Source organism: Cervus canadensis, chromosome 30, assembly GCF_019320065.1.
Source record: "Cervus canadensis isolate Bull #8, Minnesota chromosome 30, ASM1932006v1, whole genome shotgun sequence".
Taxonomy (NCBI): Eukaryota; Metazoa; Chordata; class Mammalia; order Artiodactyla; family Cervidae; genus Cervus; species Cervus canadensis.
In genome coordinates, this window is record NC_057415.1 from 13,556,493 (window position 1) to 13,582,138 (window position 25,646).

A 25,646-nucleotide genomic window follows, 5' to 3' on the forward strand; every position below is an offset into this window, starting at 1 on the left:
GTGGTATTAGCCCTTCTTTCAAGCCCTATCCTTGTTACTTTCCACTTTACATTTTGTTGGTGACTCAATCACACATATAAACATATGCGAGCGTGTGCATGTGTGCACACACATACACGCACACACGTGCACATGCTATGTTGCTCAGTCCCTCCATGCCTTAGGACATGTGGTTCCCTCTGATGGAAATGTCTTCCCCACCATTCTTGCTAATGTCCATTCCTGTCTTGGAGCTATCATTCCTAGCTCCAAGCTTGTCTTTTTCTCCAAGCATTCCTTAAACCCAGGCTAAGTCATCTGATCCTCCTTCTCTGTGTTCGCCATGTGATATTGAAATGACATGGGTGTCTGTATCCCCATTCTGACTGTCAGCTTGTCCAGGGATGAAAGTACATCATACACACAATGGTAGCTCCTCAACAGATATCTGTAGAATTGAAGCAGATTCTTTTTGTTCACCCTCCACTCCCCTCACTTGTTCAGGATTACAGGCATAGGTCTCGGTCATCCTAGGAGCTTACATCAATGTTCACTACAGAAGGATGCTCCAAACAGGCATAACTACTTGCCAGGTAAGAGGAGACAAGGGTTAAAATTAAAGGTTAGATGACTGGCACTTTCATAAAAGAGGTGTCTGTCAAAAAGTCCTCAAATCTCACTGAAATGTTCTTTATTATGGTACTTGGTAGTTGTGAGAAAATGACTCCATTCTAGTGCCTGAGAACATACAAATATCCTATATTTAAATATAGAAATAAATGGAAAAATTCATACTGATAACCAGAAAATATAAAGGTGTCCATAAAGTCTGGAAATAGATAATAGGACTTATTTTTTTGGTTATAGATTGAAGATGTCCTTGATGACGTGTGTTTTCACCTGTTTGTAGACTTAACCCTGCTTGCTTAAGGGGAACTCAGTAAAGCTACTGCAGTATATCTCAGCACCATCGAGAGAAACTGTCTTTGATCCACATTCTAAAACTGGACTTGCAGCACTACCAAATCACCCAAATATAATTTTGACAAATGCCATGTCAAAAAAAAGGTAGACATATGATTTTCTTAAGGAACCCGAGCTCCCGAAATAAGGTAAGGAAACTTGCAATATGTCAGCAGCCTTTCTTGCTTCTATTGCATGCATATTACACATGGTTTGGAGGTAGCCCTCCAAAATATTAGCTGAAAGCCTTCTCGCAAAGCAAATCTTTCCCACATCCTTCCCTGCAGTTCCTCTTTAAGAGGTGTCAGCATGGCTGAAAGAATGAAGTGGCCGCACATTGTTCGGCAGTGCTATTATGTGCTTAACATTTCCATAACAAAAGTGCCACTCGACTTCTCCCCGATTAATGCAGCTGGAGGGCTCTTGTCGTCCTTTAATAAAACATTGTTGAAATCATTTATTTAGAGCCCCTGGTTACTAGTGGGAGAATGACCATCTTTGTGCCAAAATATAGTGTATACAGTCCACTATTTTGTAGTAGATCATTCTGTTATTTAAGAAATTGATTAAATGGATGCCTTAGAAGGTATTTATGCTAATAGCACATTACTTATGTCATTCAAATAGTCAAGGGTGAAGCTTTTCAACTGTCCAGCAGAAGCAATTTCTCCAATAGAATACAGTAACTTCTGACTTTACTCAACTCACAAAGCTGCAAGACCCACTGGAAGCCCAAGCCTCCTGGAACTGCTCCTGGGCCATGGGCATTGTAACAAGATGCTTCCCAACAACCTTGCTTTGGAGAGCTGGGAGAGACCGGCTCAGCTGACCCTGTTTCCGAAGGTCCTTGGTGTAAGATGTCAGAAACCAAATCATGTGTGCTTTTCTTTTTTACGGGATCAAAAAGGGTCACATGAGGAAGTTGGAGAACTTCCACTGTTGCAACCTGTGAGCTAATCATGCAAAGGTAAAGTTGCAAGTGGGAAGATTTTCAGTGCTGAGTCTGCAGTCTTGGAAAGTTCTCAGGGCACGTTCCTCTCTTTTCATTTTATACAACACGGCATTGCTGGGAGGAATCGGGGCACAGATGCTGGAGTGGTGAGGAAGGAACCTCCCACTCTACCTGATTTCTCATGACTCTTCAATCCAGAGAGACTGCTGGTTCCGAGTTGTCTTCACCCTACTCCCCTAGGAGAGCTGCAGTGTACCCTAGACATGTTCTGACATGTGGTGGTCCCTGACATGGTGGTCCCTGAAGTGTGTGGTTTCCTTCCTTATGGACGTTTGTCGGGACCCTGCCCACGCTAAAGGATGTCCTGCTACTTAATGCAAGAATTTAGTTCCCTCCGGCCATTTCCCACTTGCCACACGTGTATTGCCCGCGTACATTGCTAGATATTGTTGAAAATAAACAGAGACCTTATGTTATGTCCATTGTGGTCATACACAAAAGCGTTGCCGTGTGCTTGGGTGAGCAGTGAAGCCTGAACCTCCTTCCATTTACTGTATGGTCACTGTCAGCTCAATGAACTGCCCCCTTGTTCTCCACCATTGTCCCACACTCCCTTAAACATTTGTCACTGAAGTGCCTCCAAAGACAAATAAACTGTCACAGAGAATGCAAACCTGCTAACAGGGAAATAGGAGCGGCCGGGAGGACACAGATTTTCCATGAAGTCCAAAAAGGAGTTGCTCTCACCCTGGAAGACTTCTGTTAGAAGTCGGGTGCTTTTTAATGCTACCCTGGAAAAGCCAAGGCTCCCTTGCCTTCAGTAATGGTACTTCCAGGCATTCTCCATGAGACATTTGGCCTTCTCAAATGTCCAAAATTCCAAAGGCTCCCCTGAGAGCGTGAGATATTACAGATGTCAACATCTGTAAAAATCTTTTCTGCCCAGGAGCAGATGGCAACCTATAATCCAGGAACCTAACATCTCAGAAACCTGTTCTGGAATTCACTAGGTCTGCAGAGGGCTGAGGGGGGCTCCTAGGCTCTAGTGTAGAACTGTTTAAATTAAAATGGACCACCGATCAATGTTCACTTTCTCCAAAGAAGAAAGCAGAAAGCCTCGAGTCCTTGCGCTCCCCAAGAGCGAGTTGTGTTGATTTACTCCAGGCAGATGCTTTTGACAGGACCCTGTAAAATCAAGTCGTGAGTTTATTGTAGCAGTTAATTATCAGGCCTTTTCTAGTGCTAATGCCTTTTACTTCGTACTGGGGAAAACTGGGCCTTTTACTGGGACAAAGACTTAACTTTTAGTCAAGAATGTGTTAAAATAACAGGAGGAGATGATTTAAATATATTTAAGGACAAATGCAGAAGCATTTGCTAACTCTTGGTTTTGTAAAGAAAGCTGATTTCATTTACAAGTCTTTTGGAATACTCTTTGTTCACTTACCAAAGAAACAACGCTTTCAGCTTTATTTTAACAATATGTTTACTCAACCATTCAGGTGACCTGGTTCTAGCCACACACCACTCTCCTGGGCTGACCTGACACCACAACTATCTCAGGCTTTCTGATGCTATGCATGTATGAATCTTGGTTTTAGATGCACTAAGAAATGCCTCGAAGCTGAGCGAGTTAGAGGCAAAAGAAACTTCCAGTGTAGGGGTGGGAGTGACTGGGAGGAAGTTGGAAGGGGGCATAGCTTTGTTAATTACTTCAGGCAGCAGAGAAATCTGGTTATGTTTTCTCAGCACATGTTAATATCATATAAAGAGACACGAGATCTTGCTAATCTGTCGACCCCTCAGACAAAGTTTATTTGTGGTGACTTTTAAACTCCTGACTTGCCTTCCAATCACCGAGTTTAAAATGAAAAGCTTTAAATAAACACCAGGAATAGAAGATAAATAAACTTTTTTTCCCCCTTGCAAGTGCCTAGCTTGGCGAGGTTCAGACTCAAATCCCCAGAGGACAGAGCGCTCTCTTTTGTGTTAATGTTTAAAAGATTTTCCAATGCCGGAGTTTATTCCTACTGCAAACATTTCTATTTACAAGGTCAAGTGTATCAGCACTCGACACAGCTTAAGAGTGTAATTATTTATCTAAGGGCGTTTGAGTGTAGATCAGTAGCTCTGGCAGGAACCCAGCCTTCAGCCCACTGCTAAACAACTCCTCACAACAATATTACAAGTTCTGGTAATTGTTCCTCTCCCCAGTATGTTTACTTTCGCCCGCCTGAATGTTTTGTAACAAAATTTTGTACTTTTTCACCCAAAGTGTGAAAATGACTTTGAAGTTGAGTCTCCCAGGTTTCTAAGACCTATTGGTAACAGATGTTATTGGCATGTTTGATTGTAGGAGGACAAGGACTTCTAGTAGCCAGAGAGGAGACTCCAGAGGGTGGGGGGGGGGGGGTCCCAGTGGAAAGGAGGAAGGGTAAAGAGATGTGTGGGTTAGCCCCAAACTATGCCAAGCCGCTCCACAAATGTAAATACCAATGGAGACCAGTCAAATTATATCTTTTTAGCTGCCTCATTTACAGATGTTTAATTGTTCATTAAATTGAAGGCAGAAATAATAGCCCTCATTTCTAGTCTTGAACTGTATTTTAATTTCAGTTGATGGTTGATAGATTCCCACTGGCCCCTCCATCCTGCTTCTCACCCATTATTGGGTTAACCACAATGTGACTCTGGAAAGTAACTACACCATATTCATTATTTAAAACTCTTTACTGATGTACACATTTTAATAAAATCAAATAACCAAAAAAAAAAAAAAATACACAAAGCCACAGTTACTTAAAACATAGGATTTTTTTTTAAGTCTATAAAAATACAATGTTTAAGGCAGTTTGGAAATGCATTTATACATTTCTACAATGTTCATAAATTCTCTTGAAAATAAGAATGTTAACTTCAAATCTATAAAATACACTGTACATTTTTAAACTGTTCTAGATAGAGCACACTTCACAATTTATGGTGGTTCTGGATCCCTGGTGACAATTGGATTCTTTACATTTCAGGCAAGAAAGGTGTACCATGGATGTGGAATTAAATTTTTAAATTTCTTTTTAAAAAATAAATTATTTCTGAAGCATACAATTTATAAAAATTCTATATACAAAATACAGCAACTGGTAACAAATCCCAGTTTTAATACATTTTATATACGAAGTACCAGGGGTGAGTGCCCTGATAAAAGCAGAGGCAATATATGTTCTCTGCATTTTTGTACATACAATTTCTTGGTGTAAAGAACAAAAATGACAACAAAACAAACATCATAAAGAGGCTTCATAAATGGCAGTGCAGAGCTCTTTTAAATAAAAACTTGCATTGTTCAACACCACTAGCAACTCTCTAGATAGCATTTTTGGATCCTTAATCCTAAGCAATGTGCTAAGAGATCAGAGTGGTGGCAATGAAATTAAAGTCAAGGGCTCAAAACTATCCAAACTCAGGAACATTAACCCTTCTCATGACCGCCACCCTCACCTCCCGCACCCCAACCCCCCTACAAAAACAATTCTGGGCGCGGAAACCAAGAGTAAACGAGAATCAGTTACGATTGCAATGTCCTCACTGGCCACAATAAAAGTCGATACCGGCACCCCCTCCCTCCAGGAGAAATACTAATAAACAGTCCCTATGAAAATATAAATCCTTCTTCAAAACTCCCGCTCCAAACCCAGTCCCTTGAAACTCTTAAGGCCCCTCTGGTCATCATCCTCTCTTCGGAGTCCAGAACTACGGTTCTGTCCCCCCTGCCAGGCCCGTTTCATGCCGGGGGTCTGGAGCTAGGCAGGCTTCTGCGGAGAGTTTCTGGAGCCTGGAATGGGGGCAGGGAAGGATGTCCAAAAAGTCCTGCTCCGGAGAGGAGGCGAGGATGGTGCGACAAGTCGAGGGCGGGATATCGGCTAGGCAGAAGCCACCTAGAAAACGTTTTGGAAAAAAATCCCCGACCACCCCTCTGTCCCCGAGCCACAGGTGCCCCGTCGCCGACCCTCCCGTGGCCGACGGCGGGGGGCGCGAGGGCTAAAAGAGCAGCGGGAGCAGCAAGATGGAGGCGAGCAGGGTCCAGGCGCTTCGGGGTGCCGAGTGGCAGCCGCCGCCGCTGCTCCTGCGCCCGGGCCCGTAGGGCAAGTCCCCGCGGCCGCCTGCCGCTGCAGCGCCGCCGCCCGGGCGCGGCGGGTGCGGGACCCCGTCATCATCGTCCAGCGGCTGATCGCCGCCCGTGCCCCCGGGGCGCTGCTCGTCGTCGTACTCCTCGTCGTAGTAGTCGTCCAGGCCCCCGTCCGAGCCGCTGCTGCCCGGGCCATTGCCCAGTTCGGCGCCGAAGCACAGGCGGGCCATGTTCTCCTTGACCGACTCGCAGATGGGCCGTTCCAGGCCGTCGCACACGCAGTCGTTGAGCAGTGCCGCCTTGGGCATGGCCAGCATGTCCTCTATGACCGTGCGGCACTCGTCGGTGCAGCGCAGCCCGTTGAAGAGCTTGCCGCAGTAGGTCAGGTAGCGGCTGAGCGCCAGGTTGCAGCGGCTGTCGCGGTCACAGCGCCTCCGGGCCTCGGTGCAGCCCAAGACCCCGCCCGCGCCCGCGCCGGGGCCGCCTGCGCCGCCGCCGCTCGTCCGGGGCAGGCACGGCTCAATGGCGCGCTTGGTGGACTTGCAGTTCTCGTCCTGCGCACAGTCACAGTCCTCCAAGGCGGGCCCGCGACGCGTGTGGTTGAGCTGAATGAGGGCCGAGATGCAGTGGCTCGGGCAGCGCCAGCGCGAAGAGAAGGAGGCGGCCGAGGCCGGGAAGGCGGCAGCTGCGGCGGCGGCCCCCGGCACGTCGCTCCCGCCGCGCTGCGCCAGCACCGGCGCGCACGCCTCGGCGTACTGGTTGTAGGCGTAGCTGCACTCCGGCTCCCCCTGGCACTGCAGCAGCGCCTGCCAGCAGATGAGGCGGCGGCCGTGCGCCAGCCCCGAGCCCCGCGGCGCCGAGCCCAGCAGCTGCAGCAGCGCCATCAGGCACAGCCAGGCGCCCGGCACGGTTCCCCTGCGGGCCCCGCCGCCGCCGCCCAGCAGCCCTGTGACCATCGCGGGCAGCGGCGGCCGCCGGGCGAGGAGCGGAAAGGAGACGAGGCGCGGGGAGCGGCGGACGCAGAGCCGGCGGAAAAGTTTGCCCCAGTCCTGCCAACTTCTTGCATGAGTGTTTTCATAAATCCATGCGCGCCGCCGGCTGTTGCCCCGCTGCTTGCAGAAGGTCGGCTCTCGCTTGGGTTGCGGGGGCTTCCTAGAAGTGCACGGCCGTGGAGAGCCCCTCCGGTCGGCCCCCGGCAGTGGCGGGAGGCGTTCACTGCCGCCCTCGGAGGTTGCGGGCCGTGGGGCCGCGGCGGGGTTGCGGGACCGCGCGGCGCCGCGGGTGCATTTTGCTCTGCGCCTGCAGATCCGTTGTGCGGCCGCGGCAGTTCCTTCCTCCCGGACTCAGCGCCGCGCCGCCGCCGCGGGTTCTTGCATCGCGCCGCTTCCTGGCTCGCGTCCGGGCGCTGCCCGCCTTCCCGCGGCCCGGCCGCCCGCGTCCCCTCCCCCTCCGCCCGCGGCGACCCCGGCCTCGGCTCCGGGGAGCTCTTTCCGGGCGGCACGGTGAAAACGGGAAACTCGGCGCGGCGGGAGAGCGGCGGCTCCCGGGCTTCCCTCGGCGGCGGCTTCTCGGGTGACAAGGAGCCCGGGGAGCGGATCCGCTGAGCCCGGCTGCGGACTCGCTCGCTGCGAGGCTTTAAATACAAAAGTGGGCCGGGAGCCCCCGCGTGGTGCCGCGGTGCCCCCTCATTATGCATGCATGGAAAAGCAAACAAACAAAAACATTAGCAACGCTCCTCCGGCTCGCCGAGCCCCGGCCCCGCGCGCTCCGAGCCTGCCCGCTTTCTCCTTTCTCCACTCTCCTTCGCCCTTTGCTCGGCCCCCTTTCCCGGCTTTTCGAGATGCTATTGGTCCCGCCTGTTGTTGTTGAAACTTTTTTTTTTTTTTTTTTTTTACGAGCCGCTGGAGTGGGGTTGCGGAGTGGGGGAGGGCGGGGAGGGTGGTGGGCAGCTCACATTCAGGCATTCAGGGCTTGAAAGGAACGGCTTAAGGAGCCTGACAGAGGCCCGGGAGCTCCTCCTACTCTTAAGGAGGCTCGGATGTGGAGCCCTTGCCCGCGCACGGAACCAGCGGGCCGGGCGCAGGGGCAGCCGTTTGCATCCGGCTTGGCCACGGTCCTTTTTGTTTGGTTCTTCTTTTTTTTCCTTTCTTCTTCTTCTGTTTTATTTATTTATTTGGTACTTTTATTAATTCTGCCTGGCCCTTATCTGTGCTTTCGACTGAATTCAAAATTCAGTTTGTTTTCCGAGTTCCCCATCTTTGCCGGATCATCACGGGGGTTGGGGGGAAGGGGGGAAGAGAACCCAGAGAATTTAATGTGGAACTCTGAAACTTAAAAAAAAAAAAAAAAATCCAGGCACACACAAGAGGCAAATGCTTTAGCTAGGGGGATATCGATATTTACCACCCTTTACAGCCCCCACCCAGCACCCTGGTCCCCATTTACCGATCTGGCAGGTATGGCCCTGGAGCCAGGCATTGTTGTCATTTTCAAGACAGAAATCCAATAAGTCAAATTAATTTTTTTTTAAGAAGGAAAGTTTCTAACGGACGGTGATGAAAGAAACAATACATTAAAAATATTTAGGGATGTTGCGCAGTACCTTCTGGCCGCAGTCAGAACAGAAGAGGAAGGGTATAACTTGGCATCCTGCAAGGTTTCTATTCAAGCGTATGTTTCAGTCTCCCTGGGTTTAAGGGAAACCGCCGCCTACAGCAGCCTCTGCGATCCAGGCGCGGGAGTTTGCGAACTACCTTAACTGCGGCGCAACGCAGCCTTCGACCACCAGAGGCACCGGGCGTCTGCAGCCTGTCAAAAACTGGCGCTTTTTTCCTCCCCTTTCCGTGGAGAGACTATCAACTCCATCTGTCACAAAACTTCAGGCTAAATCTCCTCTGGTGAAGCCGAGGCAGCCGCGGTCCAGTACGCACAGCGTTCGGCTGTCCGTCTCTCCCCAGGGGCCCGGTGAGTTGGAAATGGCAGAACTTAGAATAGAGACACAGCGTCTGCAGACTTATCAGGCGGAGCCTGCTGCATTCCTCGGAGGCTCAGGGTCTGCATTAGGAATTGCATTTCAGCAATTCCCCAAAACAAAACGAAACCAAATAAACCTTAAAAAGCCAGGGTGAAGTAAGACAGACCTCGTTGCTCTGGCTTGATTAATGGAGAACGCCCAAACAACAATAGCAATCTATATTTAAATATATTAAGTCTGCAACTGGATGGCCCTTTGGAACAACCATTTCCCATATTCTGGGGTGTTTTTTGTTTGTTTTTCTTTTTATTTTTTTGGTTATTTGGAATTGTAATCTCCGTCCTGCCGGGAGGGCTTGGACAAGTCACAGTCCCTTTCTATGACTTGGACCTTTCACATGTAAGGTACAAGGCCAGATTGGATCCTTGAAAAAGTCCTTTCACGTTTAATACGCTGTGGCTTTAGGCTCATAAGAACAAGGTGGGCAGTCAGCTGCATTTTAAGCTGACGTTTGGTTTGTTCAGTTCCTTTAGAATAGTGGGTCTCAAACCTTAGTGAGCTTGAGACTCGCCTGGTGGCCTAGTTTAAAGCCACACTGCTGGGTCCTCTCTTGGAGTTCCTGATGCTGTAGGACTGGGGTGGGGGTGGGGAGCAATACTCTGCATTTCTAACAAATTCTCAGGGAAATCCTGTTGGGAACCAACATTTGAGAACACCCTTTCTAGAGGTGCACATGTTTTGTTGTTTTTTTGTAACACTAGCCCCCATCCTGGCCTTGATAGAGCTCAGTGGGATTTCAGAAAGGCAAAGAGCTTTGAGAACTTTAAGGTAGTCACCTCAGCACCCCTGCCTCATGGCATTTCAGGCCTGCATGGCTTTCAGCAGCTGGAGAGACCAAACTTTTGAAAAGGAGGCTATGATGATGAGACAGAAGGAGGAGTGAGCCCGCTCCTGCATCGGCCCCAGAGACTGGGTATCACCTTGCCTTACATCCAGGTTTTCATTGATAGCCACCAGACCTCCAAGCCCTCTCTCATCGCCCCCACACTAATCCCCATATCACTCTGTACATCCCTTAAGCTGACTTAAGCTTAAGTCATGATTCCCATCTTGAGCTTTCCCCCCACCAACCCCACCCCCTCAAATCCCACTTCAACTGGAATCTCAATTTGTTCTTAGAAAAATCTTGCATATTCCCAAGCTGCTTTCTGAGCTGAAGCTCCACCTTCTTACTCTAATTAAAACCAGCTGGAACATATAGAATAGGAGAAAATATTTGCAAACCCCATATCTGATAAAGGATTAATATGCAAAATATAACAGGAACTCATACCATTCAATAACAAAAAAATAAACAATTTGATTAAAAAATGGAGGGAGTACTCGAATAGACATTTTTCCAAAGAAGACATTCAAATGGCCAACAAATACATGAAAAGATGCTCAATGTCACTTATGATTGGGGAAATGCAAATCATACCACAATGATATATCACCTGACACTTATTAGAATGGCTGTCCTCAAAAAGAGATAACAAATGCTGGTGAGAATATAGAGGAGAGGGAGCCCTCATGCACTGTTACTGAGAATATAAATTTATGCAACCACTATGGAAACCAGATTGGAGGTTCCTCAAAAAATTAAAAATAGAACTACCATATGATCCAGCAATTGCACTTCAGAATACTTTATCCAAAGGAGATGAAATCACTATCTTGAAAAGGTATCTGCACTCCCATGATCATTGCAGCATTTTTCACAGTAGCCAAGATAGAAAACTACCTAAGTATACATCAACAGGCTAAGAAAGGATCAGTAAAATGTGGTTTTATATATATATATATATATATATATATATATACACACACACATACATATAATGGAACATGATTTAGCCATAGGAAAAGAAAGGAAAAAGAAGGAAATCTTGTCATTTGCATCAACATGAATGTCCCTTGAAGGCATTATGCTAAGTGAAATAAGTCAGACAGAGAAAGATAAATATTGTCTGGTTTCACCTATATGTGGAGTCTTAACCAAGTTCATAAAAACAATGTAGAATGGTGGTTGACAGAGACTGAGGGTTGGGGGAAATGAGATTTGTCAAGGGGTACAAACGTTCAGTTATGAGATGAGTAAGTTCCAGGGATGTAACTAATGTATAGCATGGTGATTGTAGTTAACACTATTGTGTTTATACTTGAAAGTTGCTATGAGAGTAGAACTTTAATATTCTCACTTCAACAACAACAACAAAAAATGGTAATTATGTGAGGTGAAGGATGTGTTAACCAACCTTATTGTGGTATGCATTTCACCGTACACAGGTTTATTAAACTGTCAAATTGTAAACTTTCAACTTATACAATGTTATACATTAATTATATCTCAACAAAGCTGGAAAAATACATCCCAGCTAGCCTGTTGAGGCAGCCTTCCTCAAAAATGTTCTTCATTTCTGGCTGATTTTTCTTCCATAACCCACTTCTCACCAGCCCTGGAAATGGAGTAGATGGACTGTTGTTCCTCCCTTGTTCCCACTTCCAAACTATTCTCTCCCCTCTTCCCCGGAAACCTTCAGCTTCCTTGAGTGACTGTCTGCTACTCCAATAGTCACCCACTGACTTTTCCTCCATCAACAGTGCCTCTAGGGCTTCCCTTGTGGCTCAGCTGGTAAAGAAACTGTCTGCAATGCAGGAGACCTGGGTTTGATCCCTGGGTTGGGAAGATCCCCTGGAGAAGGGAAAGGCTATCGTCTTCAGTATTCTGGCCTGGAGAATTCTATGGACTGTATAGTCCACAGGGTCGCAAAGAGTCAGACACAACTGAATAACTTTCACTTCACTCACAGCTCTTCTCAACCAGGACTACTCCTGTAAACCACAGAAGACAGAGAATGAGTTGAGTGGCTATTTCCTCCTCAAGTATGGTATATAACCAGTACTGAAACTGAGGGTCATCAGTAAACCTGTAACCTGCCTTCACTGACCAAGCTTGATTTAATTTTTGCTACAGAAAACTTACATGTCCTCCAAGTGTCATGTGCCATTCTAAGGCGCTTCAGACTTGTCCGACTCTGTGAGACCCTATGCACTGTAGTTTGACAGGCTCCTCTGTCCATGGGATTCTCCAGGAAAGAATACTGGGGTGGGTTACCATGTCTTTCTCCAGGTGATCTTCCTGACCCAGGGACTGAACCAGTGTCTTTTACATCTCTTGCATTGGCAGTCGGGTTCTTTACAACTAGCACCACCTGGGAAGCTCCCAAGTGTCAAGTAACCTAAACAATAAGGTGTTTGCCCAAGTTGTTTTATAGGAACATGGAGTCAGCTGTGCACAGTTGGAGCTGTAGCCAGTTAAGACCACCCAAGCATCAACTGAGCATGCTCGGTTGTCTGCCTGGTGACCTCTTGACATCAGAGAACTGAAAACTCTACCCTAAGAACATACTAATGTGCCATTTTATAAACATTTGTCTCATGAAGACACCTGTAGCTTAGATGTGCCTGGGTAGAATGATGATTCCTCCCCCTTTTCTTACCTCCAATCCCCTTTCCCCATGCTCCCCACACGTCAGCTTTATCCCTTAAGTACCCTGAACCCTTCACCTTCGGAGAGGCACATGAGAAGTGTTCTTGGGTCTCCTCATTTGACTGCCTTGTGAATACACACTTTGCTGTAAACCTTGGCATGTCAGCGTTTGCCTTGCCGCATGTCAGGCAGATGAACCTGGTTCTGCAATGGTACCACCCTGGGCACAGAGGAGAAGTTGGCCCATCACAGTGGATGCTATGTCAGCCAGAGCTTGACCAGGGCAGGATGTGTGAGCAAGACAGATGGATTTATTATGGAGAGGGGAGTTCCCACAGGGGTGGTAGCTGGGCGGTGGGCGGTGGGCGGTGTGGCCTGTTGTTTCTGTCTGCTGTTCAGCCTGAATTCACTGGGGTTGGCCAGATAGGTGGTTGGAAAGGAAAACTGGGACTTCAACTTGTGAGGAAAGCTGGAACCAGTCAGGGTGAACTGGAACTAGCATCTTCCTCATCACTTCCAGGCTTGGTAACTCAGGGGGTAACTTGTAGGGAAAGCTGGTGCCTTCAAACCTGGAGCTGATACACACTTTGTCCAGGACTCAGAGAAGCCGAAGTAAGAGAGTGGAGGGAGCTTGGGAAGCTCAGGTCAGGTGCTGACCCATCCCAACCAAGGGGAGGTTTAAATCAGCAAGGAAGGGTGCCAGCTGCCACAGAGACTACAAAGAATGTGGTGCTGCTGCTTCACTTCCTTCTTCCAAATCTGGTGCAAAATTCCCCTCATGGCTGACACCAACAGGGAACCACGTGGGGAGAGGAATTCTGGGAACATAGCTCCATCTCAGCTCAGTGGATAGGGTATAAAACCATTGCTGGTGCATTTGGGCATTCGGGCTTAATTTTCTCAGGGGTACATTTCCTCATGGTGTCAGCCTCTGACTCACTGGTTTCTCTCCAGTCTACTCTTCATGACAAACTTGACCTCTGAGTTCCTTGACTCCCTCACATTCATGCAACAACTCTGAACGGTACCCTAGGCCTAACCATTGCCATAACTGTGTCACCTCAAAGTTTCCAGTTCTGGATCTCTAACTGGAGTGTCATCTCACTTGCTACCAACTCCTGTCTTTCCAGTCTGGCTCAGTGTTGTCACCTGTTCAAAATGCTCTTTGTAGTTACTTCTGCTGCTTTCTTAATTCACTTTCTACTGTATCATGCTAATCCACTTGCAATAGGCTATACTTCATTCTATCATAAAACAAAACAAACTCTTCCTAGACCACAACTCCCCACTCAGTAACTACTCCATTTCTATTAAAACTTCTTGTAAAAGTTGCCTTTACTCACTTTCTCTGCTGTCTCCTCAATTCACTATAATCAAGATTCATCCCAGTATTTTTCTCATCAAGGATGACTGAAATCTTGCTCTGCCCAACGATCACTGCTCAGTCCTCATTCTGTCTGACTTTTCAGTACCACATGACAGGACGATAACCCTTCTCTTCAACGTACCTTTTTGTTTGGCTTCTGAGACGCTGCATTTTCCTGTTCCCCATTGTACTGGCTGGGGGCTCCTTCTCTCTCGAAACTCACTCCTTAGGTGATCTCATCCAGTGCCTAGATGCTGAGTTACATTTCAATCCCAGTCTTTCTCTGTTTTCCATGTATATTTATTCACTTGGTTGCTTAATGAGCATCACAAACTTAGCTTGCTCCAGGAGCACTTCTGTTTTCCCATCCCCAAAACATGTTTGTTGCCTGGTCTTTCAGTGGCTTGTATTCTCCAAAATTCATCTCCATCAATGTCCTCCATCCTTTTATATCTGTGCTACTTATATCAAGAGGCAGAGTCTAATTTCTTTTCCCTTAAATCTTGGGCAGACATTAATGACTTTGAATGCAATATTGGTGACTGACATTCTAGGACCATCCAGTGAGGGCACAAAAAACTTTGCAGCTTCTACCTGGGCCTCTCGGAATGCATGCTCTGGAGAAGCTAGTTACTGTGTAGGAATTCTGAATGCTTTCAGAACACCATGCTGTGAGGAAGGCCAGGGTTGCCATGTGGAGAAGATGCGTGGCGAGACAAAGAGATGGCTGGGGAGCTCCCAGCTTTTTCAGCCATGTGAGTGAGGAGGTACAAGATATGTGAGTGAAAAGGCCATCTTGGATATCTAGCCCTGTGGAATCTTTAGATATCTGTAGCTGCAGCTGCCATGTGATGGAAAGCATATAAGAGAAACCCCAACCCAAGGTCAGGACTAGGATGAGGGGAGGTGAAGCAGCCAGATATAAAATTTAAGGAAGTGTTTGCTTTCATAGTGATGCTGCAGGGACTTTGAGAGAGTGACCTTTACATTCTGTACACTAGACACTTCATTCACCTCATCCTAGTTTCGATCTTGCCCCATGAATGGACAGCACAGCTTACCCTGGTCAACCCAAAGAATCATAAGAAAAAACCCAAGATGTTGTTTCAAGCCACTAAATTTTGAGGTAGTTTGTTATTCACCAGTAGTTAATCATATATACACTTGCCATCATACTCAATTACTTGGGTCAAAGATTTACCTGGATTCTTCCCTTTTCTTTACATCCCACATCCAATTGATGGCCCATCAAAGGTAGTCAAAATATTTGATGGGCTTAATGTGTGAAAATCAGAAACTTATTGCTTGTCTTCTAAATTAGCCAACTTCAGAACTTCTAAACCACTTATACTATAGAAAAGAGAACAGAGGCCCTGAGAAGTTAAAAGAATCAGTTCTGAAGTCTTGAAATATAAAATGATATTCCCAAAGTGCTGTGTGGTTTGGTGTAAGAAAAAAAGGTTCAGTGTTAAGCATCACCTACCTGTTGGTGCTTAGCAATATGGCAGAGAGAAGGCCATGAGAAGCAGATCTCTGCCCTTTCAGGGACTTAGCAATATGTCCTTGGGGAGTGTCTAGGATGCATACTACTTAGCTGAAGCCTTAAGTCATAGATGCCCACTCACCTGTTTTAATTTATTTTTGTTTTTATAAGTAGAGACTGTGAATACTTGGTAGCAGACATCCAGTACAAACCAACAACATCTACTCTAGAATTCTGTATGCTACCTTACATCCTGAATGTCTACCCCTTTTTTCCTAAAAGTCTTCTTTGTCTCTCTCCATTGCTTTCTTAAGAAGAATGAATTCTTGGGAGCAAAATAGGATGGGAATCTCATATGGATGGGAACCCCATTCATGCACAATAAAATTGGGTTATTCCCACAGCTGAAGATGTGGGGCCTTCTCCAAAACCCCATCTTTTCTTAGAACCCCCTCAAGGACCATCCCAAGTCTTACTGATTTCATTTAAGAAAAAGTCTCTCTCATCCAACCTTTCTATATTCCCATTACCCTGGCTTCTTAGAGGTTTTCACCATTGCTCACCACTGGGTGTTTCCCGACTCTTTCTCTAAATCAGAGGTTCTTAACCAGGGAAGTGTCTCAGAATCACTTGGGAGGTTTCTTAAAAATACATATACCCATATAAGTTCCATTATACTTGAATTCTTCCCTAAGGGCCCAGGAGTGTGTATTTTGAGAAAAAAATTACAAAGGTTTATTTCTGGTCAAATAATCCTGCAAGTGGTCCCCAGATGTGGGAATTTCATAGATCAATTCACTTTTTAAAAAATTGGATTGTCTTTGGAAAAAAGGTACCAACTTTTGAATTAACAAATAAAAAAATCCTTACTACCAATTATTAACATTAGTGTTTTATTAAATAAAGACAACTTTGAAACCCCCAAAGCAGTGTGGGAATAACTTGAGAATAGAAGCTTTTAAATTGAATGCATTTAGGTTTTTTAAAAATTTAATACATTGTTCTATTTTTTTCTTATTTTACCAGAAAGTTATGACACAAGGGAGACTTCAGAAGTTTTTGTGACTTCAGTCAGCATTTTGGAATCATTACTCTAAAGTAATCTTCCATGCTGCTGCTAAGTCCGACCAAATCACTACTCCACTTAAAGACTTCCAGTACTTCTTTGGGCTTCCTTGGTGTCTCAGGCAGTAAAGAATCTGCCTGCAATGTGGGAGATTTGTGTTCGATCCCTGGGTTGGGAAGGTCCCTTGGAAGATGGCATGGCAACCCTTTCCAGTATGCTTGCCTAGAGCATCCCCATGAACAGAGGAGCCTGGTGGGCTACAGTCTATGGGGTCACAGAGAGTCAGATATGAGCAACTAAACACAAAACAGCAACTCTTTGGGAAAATGCCCAAGGTCATCACCATCACTACGATTATAATAGTTTGGAAAAATATATTCATGCATATTTGTGCAAAAGATATAAAATATTTAGGAATAAATTTTATAAGGAAGATGTGGACGCATGAGTAGTTATATTACAATGAGAATGAAAATAAGATCTGAATATATAGATAAAGTAGTCACAAAATAAAATGGTAATTTTTCTAAATAATACATAAATTTGATGCAATTCCAGTTGAAATCTCAACAGGGTTTTTCTTAGAACTGGATGAAAATATGTTAAAATTCATATAGGAAAGTTGATTACAAATACCTAAAATAATTACAAAACTCAAATGAGAGGGATCATAACATATGATACCTCCTTAATAATTAAAGCAATATGGTGCTGATTAGACCATAACCTTTGTCATATATTTATTTCACAAAGGTTATGATTTAATCAGTGGAAAAAGTATGGTCCCTTAAATAAATGATGCTTGGAAAACTGGCCATCCATTTAAGAGGAAATGTAAAAATTAAAAAAAATTGAATAGAAGCTTAAATATAAAAAGTAAGATAAAAACCAAATGTGAAAATTTAGGCTATGATATATATCCTAGAATTTAGTAAGATCTTATAACCAAGACTGGAAAATCAGAAGACATGAAACAAAAACATACATATTTGACTATATAAAAAATTAAGAAGTTGTGTATAGAAAAGATAACGAGAGACAAAGTCAATAGACATACCACAGATCCGCAAAGAATGTTTATGACAGAGATGACAAAAGGCCAATTTTTTAATAAACAAAGAGCTCTTACAAGCAAAAGATAATCTAAGAGAAAAGAGGGGAAAGATGTAAATAGACAGTTCTAGACAAATAGAAGTGCAAATCCAAATGTCACCAAACAAGTGAAAAGATATTTAAATTAATTAGTAGTTAGATTAAAGGAAGTGAGAAAACAATGAGATATTACTTTAACAGCCAGGAGACAGGCTAAACACTGTGGAAGCCCTGTGACAGTCGTTCTCCTTAGGATACCTCTGATGGAAATGCAAATTCTCTTTGCAAGCAGATCTAGCTACACTTTTAAAATGTAAAATAAATGTAAAATACAACCACTTGGCCCAGCCCAATTCTGAGAATCTTACCCTATACCCCTTCTCCGAAAAAAAAAACTACAGAAGAAAGAATGCTGTGTTTATCCTAGCAATCTCATTAGAAATAATTACTTTTTCCCCAAAAGTTCTAGACAAAGTTCCTTAGGAGTGAGAGAGAGTAGGCTCTCTGAAGGAAAACCAAGGGTGTCATTAGAAGAAAAGTTTCCCTTGTACCAGGGCTCCACCAATGTGTTCCATAAGTCAGCCCTGGTCCACAAGCCCTGTGAGAAGGTAGAAACAAGCATTTGGATTCTTTTATGATAATTTGGAAGGATAATTTTATGCGTGTTGAGTTGACCAATAAAAATTGGGGGCTTCCATTTTGTAGGTATCATTTCACTTGGGTGATATGGCATCTTCTCTGCAGATAGAAACTTTTCCAAGCTAGAGTATATGGAAACCAAAAGCACTCACCTTGAGCAGATAAATGTCTACCGGCAGTACAGTATGCTGGGGAACCTGACATCGGTGATGCTTGTACTTATGAAGTGACTCTTCCAACCCTGAATAGAAACAATCAATTTGTTGCAATAAAGTTTGAATGAACTTCTGTCATTTCACATTGTCTTTACAAAACCCTCTTGGTAAAGAGAGGATAGAGCTCACTTTGCCCCACCCCTTCAGGAAGATATTCACAAAGACACTGGGACCTTAAGATTCTGATTTAGACCATGCATCTGTATTTATTTTTATTCATATATTTTTATTTATTTATTTTTAAGTGATAGATGGAAAAATAACCAAGTCTTTCACCACAAATTGTTGGAGAAGTTCTGTGCTATATGTTGATGCTAGCTGTTTTCTCTTGTTTTAGAGGCAAACAAGTTGTTAGGTGTAGGAACTTAAGGGCTCACCACTGTCTGAAGATTAATACAAATGTAGGAAACAAACTTCTGATTCTTCAAAGAATGTCATTAACAGCTACAGGATGCCAAGTGGCAGAATGACCCAGATTTTCTGATTCTCCATAGAGCAGACAAGAGCAGCTGTTCTCCGGGGGTGGGAAGTGTACCCCACACTATTGCTTTGTGAGATCAAGATACTGGCTGGGTGTCAACAAGAGGAAATCCCACTGAATCAGCAGGCACTTCAATTCTCACGAAACTTAACTTTCAAAGTTTATGAAAGAGAGATATTAATGAAACAGAAATTTAAAATCCAAATAGACCATTTGAGGCATAATCTGCTTTACCTTCCCAGGCTTGCAGTTGGCAGTCAGTCAGTTCAGTTGTGTCCGACTCTTTGCGACCCTATGGACTGCAGCGTGCCAGGTTTCCCTGTCCATCACCAACTCCTGGAGCCTACTCAAACTCATGTCCATCAAGTCGGTGATGCCAGCCAGCCATCTCATCCTCAATTGTCCCCTTCTCCTCCTGCCTTCAATCTTTCCCAGCATCAGGGTGTTTTCCAATGAGTCAGTTCTTCGCATCAGGTGGCCCAAGTATTGGAGTTTCAGCTTCAGCATCAGTCCTTCCAATGAATATTCAGGACTGATTACCTTTAGGATGGACTGGTTGGATCTCCTTGCAGTCCAAGGGACTCTCAAAAGTCTTATCCAACACCATAGTTCAAAAGCATCAATTCTTCGGTGCTCAGTTTTCTATAGTCCAACTCTCACACCCAAACATGACTACTGGAAAAACCATAGCTTTGACTAAACAGACCTTTGTTGGGAAAGTAATGTCTCTGCTTTTTAATATGCTTTCTCGGTTGGTCATAGCTTTTCTTCCAAGGAACAAGTGTCTTTTAATTTCCTGGCTGCAGTCACCATCTGCAGTGATTTTGGAGCCCCCAAAATAAAGTTTCTCACTGTTTCCATTGTTTACCCATCTATTTGCCGTGAAGTGATGGGACCGGATTCCATGATCTCAGTTTTCTGAATGTTGAGTTGAGTTCTGAATGTGCAGTCAGTATAGTTTTCTACAAAGAGTAATTTTTCCAAGATATCACCTTATGCACATTTGGACATGACATCTTAAGCTCTTCAATAATTAGAGTCAATTCTTTAGTGGACATGGTGGGATATTTGAAAGCTGTGCCAAGCCTTGTTTTAAAATCTTGTTTTTCACTATTGATATCAAGAAGAAACTTTTTTGTAAATGTGTCATAAATATGGATAAACTGTTCTCTAAACATTAAAACATAATTTGTGAGAGAGCTTCTCAGTTATTTAAAAATTTTACTTTTTTTCCTTGTAAAAGTCTAAACAAAGGCAATAGGCTTCCTCTCCACATTCCATCCTCCCCCGTCAAGAAAACCTTGTCAACAACAAAATTATATATCAACAAGTTAACGTAAAATTTATGAGTGTGTGGTTAATGTTTCTCAAAGAATTTGGGAGAGAGGCATTAGAATTGCTTCTATTTTTATTGCTAAATATATGTAATTATCATAAAGTATCTTGGGGGAAAAAATCTATGATCTTATTGACTGATTGTTGACAAACTGTCTAAGGCTCTTTTGAAATGTGAATCCCAGGACTGTATCAAATTTATCACAAATAAGTTGATAGTCATCCTACATTTTAAAGCTGCTTTCATACTTATCTGCTCCTTTTTTACTGACTTTGATTCAGTTGAAGCCAACAGGTATTCATGGAATGCTTAATTATATATGTCAGAAAGCTGAAGCATTTTTAAAAAGAATCTTCCTATGTTCTACTTTGTTCTCTTATTGTTATTATTAATAGACTTTATTTTTATAAGCACTGCTAGGTTTACAGAAAAATTGATTGGAAAGTTTCAAGTTCCCACATATCTCCTGCCCTCTTCTCCCTGGGTTGTTCCCCCTTTTATTTACATGTTTTATTAGTATGGTACATTTGGTACAATCAATAAACAAATATCAACACTTATTATTAACTAAAGCCTATAGTTTACCTTAGGGTTCACTCTTTGTGTTATACTTTCTATGGGTTTTGACAAATGTATAATGTATATTGACCAGTCTATATCATACTATTATTATACAGAATAGTTTGACTATACTGACAACCCCTTGGAAACTTTCTGTTTTAACTTAAAACTGATGTTAAATTGAATCATGGATGTTAAATTGAATCTTTTCATCTATAGCTTTATTATTTAAAGTTTCAACATTTAGTATTTCTTTTCTTTTTTTAAAAAAATTTATTTATTTTTAGCTGCAATGGGTCTTCGTTGCTGCACGCAGGCTTTCTCTAGTTGCAATGAGGGGGCTACTCTCTTGTTGCAGTGCATGGGCTTCTTGTGGTGGCATTTCCTGTTGCATTTCCTGCAGTCCCCAGGGCATGCAGGCTTCAGTAGTTGTGGTTGCTGGGCTCTAGAGATAGCACAGGCTCGGTAGTTTCAGCACATGGACTTAGTTGCCCTATGGTATATGGAATCTTCCCAGACCAAGGCTCGAACATGTTTCCCCTGCATTGGCAGGATTCTTAACCACTAGACCACCAGGAAAGTCCAGTATTTCTTTTTTCTTCTGTTGAAAAAATAGTGTGAGGCCATACATGCCATTTGAATCCAAAATTTGTACACATATCCCTAAATGATTAACCATTTATATTGATAGACTCTTTCATATAATTCAGTTACCCACCTCAGATATATTTATTGAGTTCTTACCTGGATCAGCACTCTGTTCCAATAGTGTTCTGATTAGGGGTGCTTGTGATTGGTGGCTTTATGCTATAGACCTTCATTTCATGCATAGGTATACATTTAGTTACCAAAACTCCTTTCACCATGTTTTCTTTGCCAGTTTATTCTTATTATTATTCAAATGCACTTTTGAATAGGAAATATATGTATATAGTGCAAAACATACAAGGTATAAAAACATTCACGTGTCCAGAAAGCCTCCACTCACCTTTGCACCTACAGACTCACCTCCCTCAACCATTGCTATCAAAGTTTTATATGTGTCCCCAGAGATATTACATATGTATATAAAATAAATCTTTTAAAATAATCATCTTTGCCTTTTTTTCACTCAATAATACATTTTGGACGCTGTTCCAAGCACTGACCTATTACTTGCTTATCCTTTTGATGAGTGCATAGTATCCCATTTTTTTGATGTTCCATACATTATTTAGCCAGTCCTTTACTGATGAACAAAGTTCATCTTTTGTGGTTTCAATGCAGCAGTGAGTAACCTCGCACATTTGTCTTTTCACAAGTACTTTAATACAGCCAGAGGATACATTTTAGGAAGTGACATTACTGCATCAAAGAGGAGGGACATTTTAAACTGTGATAGATCAACTGTTCTATTTATGATAGTGTTACAAAGCAAGTTCACTGCCCCTATGTACACAGAAGCCAATACCATGACACCAGTTTTTGAGAAAATGAGTTTTATTGTGAGGTTGACCAGCAAAGAGACAGGAGGCAGTACTCAAATCTGTCTGCATGATCCACGGTTCAGGGTGAAATTTAAAAGGTTGGGGGAGTTCCAAACTTGGAGGCTGATTGGCTAGTCTTGAATCAGTTCATATAAGCTATGAACTGATGTATGGACTGATGTTGGAAGTCAGATTTTCCATATTGACCAATTTCTTGCTTCACAAAGGGCTCTGGTGACAACATTTCTATTTGAGTTAGGTGGACTGGGGGTTCTTAGTTCCGAGGTCATCCTGGAGACATGGCTTTCCAACCTACACACGCGCAGTGCTATTCTCTAAAATAACTCAAGTTTTGATTAATCCATCAACCTATTTAAGGAGGAAAAACCAGTTTCAGCTGGTTATGTGCTGTTTCAATGGGTCAGCCATACTCCAAAGAAGTTGTGGCAGCGTACGGGAGTGTTGTCTGCTTGCATCATCACCAACACAACGTGTCATTAAACTTTTGGATCTTTGCCAATCTGATAGATGAAAGTTATACCTCCTTGTAGCTTTAATTTTAATTTCTCTTATTATGTGTAAGACAAACATTATTATTTATGTCTTCAGAAAATTAATAAGGCAAAGATTGATGGCATTTAAGTTGAAGGCAGTTAAGTGATCCAACAACACCGAATAAGTGAGAATGCCCAGAAAGTGACCTGCTAAGCCTGTCGCCTTGGCCACCACCCCACCTTGTTTCCATAGCACCCAGCACAGCGTAGGGGATGAGAGGTTTGCCTTTCCTGGGAGTTTCTCTATACTTGGTCTTAGTAGTTCTCAAAAAAGTTGTTGAAGAATGCCTTTTATTAGGGAAAATAAAACTCCTTACTAAAATGGCAAGATCAATGAATTCTAAAGAATCCTCCCCAAATTCCTTTAAAATCTTAGGTATTCACCCTCACCTCTGCCCTGAGATAGATCTGAATCAATATTAAGAAACTTGACACTTTCCGATCAATTTTACTCAGATTATCCTGAATCTGAGGAACCACAATGATTGGCATTAAATTCATGTTCTAGACTTCTAGTAGAGGTGAATTTATCCTAATACTGACGAGACGTATTTGAAAAAACGCTCTTTCTTTCTTACTTCCCACTCTGAAGCACTAGTTTCCTCTCTGTATGTGGCTTCAGACTTGGACCTTTGGGTTCCTTATCCTCTGGGACCCTGAGAACCTGTGGTTTCTGAGTAGCAGTTAAAGACTTTGCCTTCATTCATGACTTATATGCATATATCATTGGAGTTTGTTGGCAGGTGGAGGCTTGTCCCTGACTTGTGCTGTCTCTTGACACTCCTGTCCCAGTTTGCTGCTGAAGGAGGATTATTCACCCTGATCATCATTTGCCTGAAGTCAGTGTTGAGTCTTGGAATATGAGGGAAGACAGAGCCATCTGGGGAGGAGTGGGTTTCCCAGGGCAGAACAGCTTGTGGTAATTTGACAATTGTTAAGCAAATCAACAAAAAGACTGAATGAAGCAAACTTTATTTTCACAGTTATTATCCTTTATTTACCAAATATCGAGCATCTACTATGTATCAAGTACTGTTCTAGGTTTTAAAGATCTAGCAAATGACAAACATGGGACCTGCATATAGGGTTGTTTTGGGGTTCCCAGGTGACACTAATGGTAAAGAACCCCCTTGCCGATGCAGGAGACATAAGAGTAGTGGGTTCGATTCACAGGTCAGGAAGATCCCCTGGAGGAGGGCATGGCAACCTGCTCCAGTATTCTTGCTTGGAGAATTCCATGGACAGGGGAGCCTGACAGGCTACAGTCCGTGGGTCGCAAAGACTCAGACACAACTAAGTGACTAAGCACAGCACCAACGCAGAGTTGTTTTATCCAAAGGTCATTGTAATTGTCTTTCCCCATTCTTATGGTAGATCTGAGGATCTAGTGAATCATACCTAGAAAAGAGGCATCCATTTCTGGTAAACCACAGCTGCCCTTAGACTCAGCCTTATCTCTTTGCTACAAACAAAAAGAAGCAAGCTGAATTCTTTCCTAACACAGAGCACATCGTCTAGATCCCGGGAAGAAAAGTTTTTAAGACTCTCAAGTCCTTAAAAAGCATCTGGGGGAAGCATAAATGACAAGGAGAAAAAGCACTGGTTTGAAAGCTGGTCAGCCACTTTTCTGCCAAGGGCTTGTCAAAATTGCTCAAGAGAAAGAAAAAAGAGAAACAAGTGCACATATACATTTTTTAAGTAGCCAGCAACCAAGACAACACCAATTATTCAACCACAGTAAAGAAACCAGCAGCCAAACCACACTGATTATTTAACCGCGTATCCAAGTGCTGAACACAGCCATAGCCAGCCACGTTAATTTAATGTAAATATCCTGAGTAACCAGCCCCTGTGGAGGCAAGTGTTGCAGCAAAGGACAGCGCCTCACCTTTCCTTGTCTTGGCTCCAGATGTTTGGAGCTGGAAAACTGGCTATAATCCAACTAATATCCCACCCCCTCTTTTTCTCCATTTTGAATTTTTGTTTCTCTAAAACCCTGATTCATTTTTTTTCTTACTGATCCACTGATCTCATACTCACACACAAACTCAGGGAAACATTTCATTTGGTGAATTCTGTTCTTTTCCTCTTGATTTGCACCTTTTCTTTCCTTTCCTTTGCATTTCAATTGTCTTTCTTCTTTTCAGCCTCAATGCTTTCATTCCTATGTATTTGATTCCTGTTTATTTAATTTTTACTTACCATCATATATAAAGTTTATTCTTAGTAAGTGTTTATAAGGAAAACATAAACTTTCTTCTTTGCAACTTGCAACTGCAGAAATTTCCACTAGGTTGAATTTTACTGTAAAATAGTTCCTTTCACTGGGAAATACCCAGACTTGTGAGCCCAGATGTCCAAGTTTGAAAACATAGTCCTATTCTCACTGGCCACAAATATAAACATCTGACTCAAGGTCAGCCAACCCATTGATGTCTATCTTCTGCCTTGCTCACTGGTGTCCAGAGCTGCCAAGTAAGAAGATCAAGTCTGCTGTGTTGTAAGGACTCTCAAGCTCCAAGGAGACATTACACGAATATGGGTCCCAGTCCATAGTTCCACCTGAGTCAGTCTTCAGTCATCCCAGGCCAGCTGTCCGATGTATAGGAAACAGCATCAGGTAATTCCAGCCCCCAGCTCTCTGGTCATGCCCCCTCCAGCTGCTTAAGTTTTCCCCACCCAGATCTCAGATACTGTGGAACGGAAACCTAGTCCTCCCTATCTGAATTCTTGTGCATCTGATTTCTTGACCCACAGAATCTATGAACATAGAAAAATGGTTATTCTTTAATGCCACTAAATTTAAGCTAGTTAGTTACATAGTGATAGAAACTTGAACCCCAGCTCAAAGGCTATTCTGA

The 25,646-nt window shown here is 43.5% G+C and overlaps 1 protein-coding gene and 1 long non-coding RNA gene across 6 annotated transcripts in view; one reads left to right on the forward strand and one right to left on the reverse strand.

The window, feature by feature from the left end:
- Positions 1-4,605: 4,605 nt before the first annotated feature.
- GAS1 (growth arrest specific 1) lies at positions 4,606-7,116 on the reverse strand. Its single transcript, XM_043453276.1, has one exon. The coding sequence runs from the start codon at positions 6,974-6,976 to the stop codon at positions 5,933-5,935; it is 1,044 nt and encodes a 347-aa protein (XP_043309211.1). The 5' UTR covers positions 6,977-7,116; the 3' UTR covers positions 4,606-5,932.
- Positions 7,117-7,991: 875 nt separating this feature from the next.
- LOC122431808 overlaps positions 7,992-25,646 on the forward strand; it is a 68,856-nt gene continuing 51,201 nt past the window's right edge. For all 5 annotated transcript variants that reach the window (XR_006266631.1, XR_006266632.1, XR_006266633.1 and 2 more), the window contains exons 1-2: positions 7,992-8,984; positions 25,252-25,405. This is a non-coding gene — a long non-coding RNA (uncharacterized LOC122431808). The remainder of the gene's footprint in view (positions 8,985-25,251; positions 25,406-25,646) is intronic.